The 6623-nt window shown below is 47.7% G+C and overlaps 1 protein-coding gene across 1 annotated transcript in view; it reads left to right on the top strand.

Moving 5' to 3' along the window:
• The window catches only part of Gpx7 (glutathione peroxidase 7), a 6566-nt gene extending 506 nt beyond the window's left edge, over positions 1-6060 (top strand). Inside the window, exons 2-3 of the mRNA XM_005398574.2 lie at positions 3253-3514; positions 5389-6060. Coding sequence (XP_005398631.1) covers positions 3253-3514; positions 5389-5552 — 426 coding nt within the window. The 3' untranslated portion in view covers positions 5553-6060. The remainder of the gene's footprint in view (positions 1-3252; positions 3515-5388) is intronic.
• The last annotated feature ends 563 nt before the right edge of the window (positions 6061-6623 follow it).

Below are 6623 nucleotides of genomic sequence, written 5' to 3'. Positions count from 1 at the left end.
GCCCGCGCCTGCCCGCTTCGAGCCCCGAAGCGAAGCAGTGCTGACGTGGAGTCCCCAACGTGCGGGGCGGGGGGCGCTGTTCAAGATGCACAGGACCCTGACGCGCGCCCTCTTTCAGAGAGAACTCTGAGACCCAGAGAGGGTGGGTATATGCACAAGGTCACAAAGCGCCGGGAAGCAGCAGAACCCACTCCGTCTGTGGGCCCTATGGCCCGCTCTCAGCGGACTCCCTGGGACGGTGCAGGCTGAGGTACCCTACCGAGAGGGAATCTCAGCTCCTAGACTGCTACGGAGAGGAAGAGAGTCGCAGCGAATCTTTGAAATAAGGGTGGAGAGGGCCGGGATACAGCTCAGCAGGACAAGCGCCTGCCTGGCAAGTGCGGGTCCTGAGTTCGATTCCTGGTACCAAAAGAAATAAGGGTGGATTCCAGCGAGATGAAGAGGGCCCTTCCAGGCAGAGCAGCGTCCACATCAAGCTGCAGAAGCAGACTGCAGAGGACAGGGGGCAAGTTTTACTGAGGAATACAGAGTCCAAGGCTGAGAGTGGTGCTACCAGGGCTGAAGGGGTCAGGAGGAGCCAGGGGGCCTTGAACACTGCATCCAGAGGCCCATGTGCAACACTGTGTAATTAAGACCTCTCCAAATCTGCCTGTCTAGATAAACTTGGGACCCTAAGGTGGAAAAGTGGGGAGCTCTGTGGACACGTGGGCCCAGCATCCAGATTTGGATAGGCCACCTGAAAGTGCTGTCAGCGTGCTTTTCCAGGGAGCAAGGCCGTCTTTAGTGATGAAAGTATTGTATAAGCCTCGAAATTCTCAATAATACTAGGGCACTGCTGCCCTAATCTCTGCCTTCATCCCACCTCAGGATGATGTAAGTTTCAAATGAGATGACAGCTGTAGAGTGCTCTGTATCAGTGTTTGGTGGACATCTAGGAAGAGCAGACTCCATTCTTATTTAGGCCTCCCCTTCACTCTGCTCACCAGAGAGAGCCCCAGGTTTAGCACCTGATCGGCTCTGCTACGCATTTATTCACTGTGCATTACTTAGCAACTACTGTGTCCTAAGTAATAGGCCAGGCCTTGGGCATACAGTGAACAAAACATAAGTTTCCACTTGAGTTTAGCTTATATGGAGGAGAGAGACGATAACCAAGGAACTGAGAAATGAACAACACAATTCCCAATAGCAATAAGCACTAAAAAGTAATATAACAAGGTTTTACAGTCACTAAGAGGTAGAGAGAATTTGAACCCAAGTAGTCAACTCCAACATCCGTGCACTTAATTGCTAAATTTAGAGGGAAAACAAGGAATAGTTATTGCAGGGAAGCTGTAAATGGTGCTTTGAGTTAACCCAAGGTGTGTCTGCCCGGTAGGCAATGAGCTTATTCAATCATTAGCACACACTGGCTCCTGCTGCTACTGAGTTCAGCCCTGGTGACAGCCACGAGAAAGACTGGAACATGACCACTTGGGAATGTGATTGCTTGCTCCCTGTGTGGGGTTATGTACTTATAGACTTGAGCAGTATGTGTGTGTGTGTGTGTGTGTGTGTGTGTATGTAAGGGGGTTGCTACTGTGTACTCAGCTAGTATATGGACATACATAAATGCTTATGCTTATTTATGTATATGGACATACATAAATTGGGCCCTTGGCCTCTAAGAGCCAGGCCTTTTGGTGTCAGTGATGGAATTGGAATCAAGATTTCCAACCTTCCAAAAGAGTAGGCAGAGACACTTAATGTAAGTTAAAAATAAGCAACCTTTAAAGCCATCATTCCCCCAGGGAAAAAGGTGGGCGGGGAGTTAAAAATCCCAGTGTCTCACCACCCTAGGCAGAATCTACACTTACTGACCACAGACGGGGGAGGTTGTTCTGACAGCTTATGGCCCCAGGGAGGGAGTCCTTCCTCCTTTGGAGGCAGCAGGGGAGGAGTTATAGCTCAGTGACTCAGTCATTTAGCCCAGTGGCTCTGGCTCTCATTGAAGATCTTGCACCCCAGGGAACATTTGGCAGTGTTGGGAAACATTTTCCACCGTCAAGATAGGCATCTAATGGGTAGAGGCCCCAGGTGCTCCTGCCAAACATCCTAGGATGAACCGATGAACCAATGAACCGATGAACCGATGAACCGATGAACCAATGAACCGATGAACCAATGAACCGATGAACCAGTGAACCTGATGGGGCCCTCCCTACAAAGAGTTGTCTGGTCTCTAGTATTAGTAGTGTTGAGGTTGAGGAACCCTATCTAGCCTGAGCAGTTTGTGCTGTGCCTGTGCAATGCCCCAGGGATTGGACCCTCTTTTTGGGGCCAGCTAGTTCAATCCCTACTCTTCTCAAGAAGTGGCAGGGGAGATGTGGCTGGGCTACCGAGGCACAGGGTGGGGTTTTTAAGCCTTTAATAATATATAGCTAAAGCTAGCAACATGGCATTGGTGCCAACATTCTAATTGCAGTATTATAATCCACTTCCCTCAGCCAACTTTATATTTATTGCTTAAGCTTTTAATAAAGTTAGGGATTAGTCTAGTGATCAAACTAAATAGTGTTTGCTGGAGGGGAGGGGACAAAAATGGGGCTGCTGTGGGGCCCGGAGTCCTTTTGTCAAGAAAAATCTCTATCTGTCCACCCGTGCAGGTGTTGGCATATTTGTGCAAAATTACTCATTCAGCAAACTCTTACACTTACTGAGATTTTTCCATATGCCAGGACCAGAGATGACATGGACATAGCTCCCGCCCTCAGTAGGTTCCAGTCCTAGAAGGGACACCAAAACACGCAGGCAACTACGGAGGCATGAGTGCTAACTGACTGAGACCATAACTGAATCCAGGTTGCCTTTCCGATCTCCCGCGTCCCCTCCCCATATGTGTTTCCCAGTGTGTGCCTCTGTGAGAGGATGTGTGTTTGTGAGAATGTGTGTGCTCTTAGTTCGCGTTTGTATCATGGAACATGTGCATATGCATTTGTATGTATTGTGCTTATATTTACAGATGTTCATGTATATGTGCACACATCTCTAAGCCCCTGCATGCTTGATTTCATATACCTGTGTGCATGTGCTTGCAGATATGTGAGAGCATTGCACACACATTTACACGTGTACATGTATTCTTGTATATGTGAGGGATCATTGATTATTGGGGGAGCTACGTATGTGGGCACATTGGGGCATGTAGCGCTGTGTGCCATTTCTCAGGTTGCGTATGTGTCTGGGCTCATTGGTTTTGTGTTTTCCATCCAGGTGTCCCTGGTAGTGAACGTGGCTAGCGAGTGCGGCTTCACAGACCAGAACTACCGAGCCCTGCAGCAGCTACAGAAGGACTTGGGTCCCCACCATTTCAATGTGCTTGCCTTCCCCTGCAACCAGTTTGGCCACCAGGAGCCAGACAGCAACAGGGAGATTGAGAGCTTTGCCCGCCGCACCTACAGTGTTTCTTTCCCCATGTTCAGCAAGGTTGCGGTCACCGGCACTGGTGCCCACCCTGCCTTCAAGTACCTGACTGGTAAGTCCCCTTGTGTCCTCCTCCCAGCTTCCCTCCACTGACTGAGGCTGTGGCTTCCTGGGCAGAAGTTGTTTTTCCCTGCACAGAAGAAGCCAAAGGCTGGGTGTCTGGAGGCCCTTTCCCAGACCCCCTCAGGTGGGTTGATGTTTCATTCCAGCACTAATTTTAGGGGAGGATGGGCGCAGCCCGAGCTGAGGGGGATTCTTTCCTAAGAATATCTCCACACCTGCTGCCTCAAAGTTCTTCCTTGGAGTCAATCCTGAGGACTTCTCTGGGGCCTTGGCGCCTGGAAGGACCTTGGGTCCTTGCGTTTTAGTCAGTATAGCTTACTTGAGCTTATGGACTTCCAAGGGAGACGCCAAGGTGCAGGCAGGGTATTATAGACAGCTAAATTAGGTAGATATTAGTACGTGTCAGGGATTGAGATTGGGCCCTCAAGGAGGTCAGCACAAAAAAAATAAAGACATCGGGCTGGGGATGTAGCTCATCGGCACAGGTGCCTGCCTGGCAAGCACAAGGTCCTGAGTTCAATTCCTGGTGCCAAAAAAAAGGACATCAAAATTATGGCTGGTGGTGCATCTGAAAAAAGGCCAAGCCTTAAGATGGAGACACAGTGGCTAGGCCTGCATGCCTCCCTAAGAGATTAACAGCAATTTGAGATTCTACCATAATTAGGACCACCCCGTCCAATAAGTCCAGATAGGCATCACACGCCTAGGTGAGTGACCAGAACATCTGGACCCATCCTTCTGTCCCTTCCTGTCCCTTTCCAAAAGTTAGGAATTATGGTTTCCCTCTATCAGAGGGACACCACATGTTTGCAGTAGGTTGATCCAGGTGGCTGACAGGCATCTCCTGTCTTGTGTCAGAGGCAAAATCTGTAGGCCATGGGAGGGAAACCTGAGCTAAAATCGCAGATCTTACTGGTTCAGAAGCGGTCTCAGAAGCCTCAGAGCCACAAAATGGGGTCATGGACCAAGCTTATACTATGACCCTCTGTCCTTCCTCAGGCCCTTTTCCTCCTCTGGGGACTTGTTTCTGGTTGCCTTTGTATCCCTCCCTACTGCTTTGCCCCACAAGCCACCACCCGGTAGAGTGAAAAACAGCAGCAAACCTTACCAAGGCAGGTTTTCATTTCACTCTTTTTTTTTGAGACAGGGTCTTGCTATGCAGTTCAGGCTGGTCTTGAACTCCCTTTGTAGCTCAGGCTGGCCTTGAACTCGCCTCCTGCCTCAGCCTCCCAAGTGGTGAAGTCGCAGCGAATCTTTGAAATAAAAGTGGAGAGGGCGGGGGCGTGCACCACCATACCCAGCTCTGCATTTCACTCTTGGATCAGTCCCGATGTCTGCCTTTTTTCCTGTGTGATTTTGTTAGTTCTTGCCCAGCACCCATAGCTATATGTCAGATCTGGCCTTGCTTCCAAAGCACTTGGCAAGATCTTAAAATTGCACGAACCTGAGGCCTACTGAAACAGGGCTCGAGAATATCCTTACGAGCTCCCCTCCTCTCCCATGATTCTGATTCAGTCTGTCCGTGGACTAATACTGGAAACCATTAAGATTTAATTAGAGAGTATAGTGTAGTCTGTTCAGTAATTTAAGACATTAATAAAGGAAGATTTCATGCTGCTTTATCACAGAATCCAAAATGTTTATTTATTTATTTTGGTACTGGGAAAGTGTTCATTCTCAACCTTGACCCCACGTCACAATCTCCCAGAGAACCTCTGAAGAATACTACAGTAAAGGCTGAATCATATCCTCAGTGACTTTCATGGTCTGGAGTCTACAGCAGGCATCAGGATTACACTGCTGTGGAAAGGCAGGAGTGCGTATGCGAATTCCACTTTGTTGTTCTTCTCCCTTTTTCTCTAGAGACTTCTGGGAAGGAGCCCACCTGGAACTTCTGGAAGTACCTAGTGGCCCCAGATGGAAAGGTGGTAGGGGCTTGGGACCCAACTGTGGCACTGGAGGAAATCAGGCCTCATATCGTAGAACTTGTGAGGAAGCTTATCCTGCGGAAGCGAGAAGATTTATAACCACATTCCCTCTTCTCCCACCCTGCCCATCCCATCTATCTGGGTTCAGCTGACTAAGCAAACTCAAATGGTGCTTCAGAGGGAAAAACCCACTAAGTCTCTTCCCTTTGCTCTTACCCCACCTATCCTGTCACTCTTACAGGGGGAAAAATAAATCTAAAATTCTGGCTATTTGAATCAAAGAGAAACTAATAGGCACTCTGGCCAATGAGAGCCCTTAACAGTGAATCACCAGCCAGTAAGAACCTCTAGCCAAAGAACCACGTTGCCAGTAAGAACCTTTAGCCAATGAAATATGTGGCAAGTAGAAGTACATCAAGCAACAATCTCCTGCCCGCCAGGGCTCTGTCAAATGGGGCCAATTCCTGCCTCACAGGCTGTTGTGAGGATTAAGATGAAACGCCTATGAAACTGTGTAGGCAGTGGTAGCTGAATAAAGGTGTTCAATAAATATTTTTTTGCATATAAACCAAAAGATAACTTGTGATCAATAAAAACTTGCACCTAACGTTGATTGTCAGCCAGTGGAAACCTATGCCAAGTATTTATTTCTGGTTGTGGTTTCCCTCTGGGTGTTATTTTTTTAATTACCAAAGATGCAACTTCCTGCACTGGGGCTGCACCTCAGTGGTAGGGCACTTTTCAAGAATGTCAAGAGTTGTGAGGCTCTGAATTTGATCCCTAGTACTGTAAAGAAAAAAAATGATACAAGTTTCTTGTAAAAGCTCCAGTAATATAGAAGTGAAAGGCTGCCCCTCCTTTTCTACAGTCTCAACCCCTAGGGGTAAACTGTCAGCAATTTGGTACAAGGCTTCCAGGCCTTTATTTTTTTTAATTAAACCAATCATTATTATTCTTTACTGACCAAAAGTATACTACAATGGAAACTAATCAAAGGATGTAAATAGGTAATTCACAGAAAAATACAGGTGGCCAGTAGGATATGAAAAGATGTTCAGCCTTTTTTAAGTTGGAAAGAGTTTTAAATGCTAACACCCATTATTGATAAGGATGTGGGGAGACGGACATTCACATAAACATTTATAGGACAATAAACCAGAACAAGTGTTT

Source organism: Chinchilla lanigera, unplaced genomic scaffold, assembly GCF_000276665.1.
Source record: "Chinchilla lanigera isolate Chin_1 unplaced genomic scaffold, ChiLan1.0 scaffold00063, whole genome shotgun sequence".
Taxonomy (NCBI): Eukaryota; Metazoa; Chordata; class Mammalia; order Rodentia; family Chinchillidae; genus Chinchilla; species Chinchilla lanigera.
Note: the sequence above shows the minus strand (reverse complement) of the source record. Positions and strands in the feature narration are given on the sequence as shown.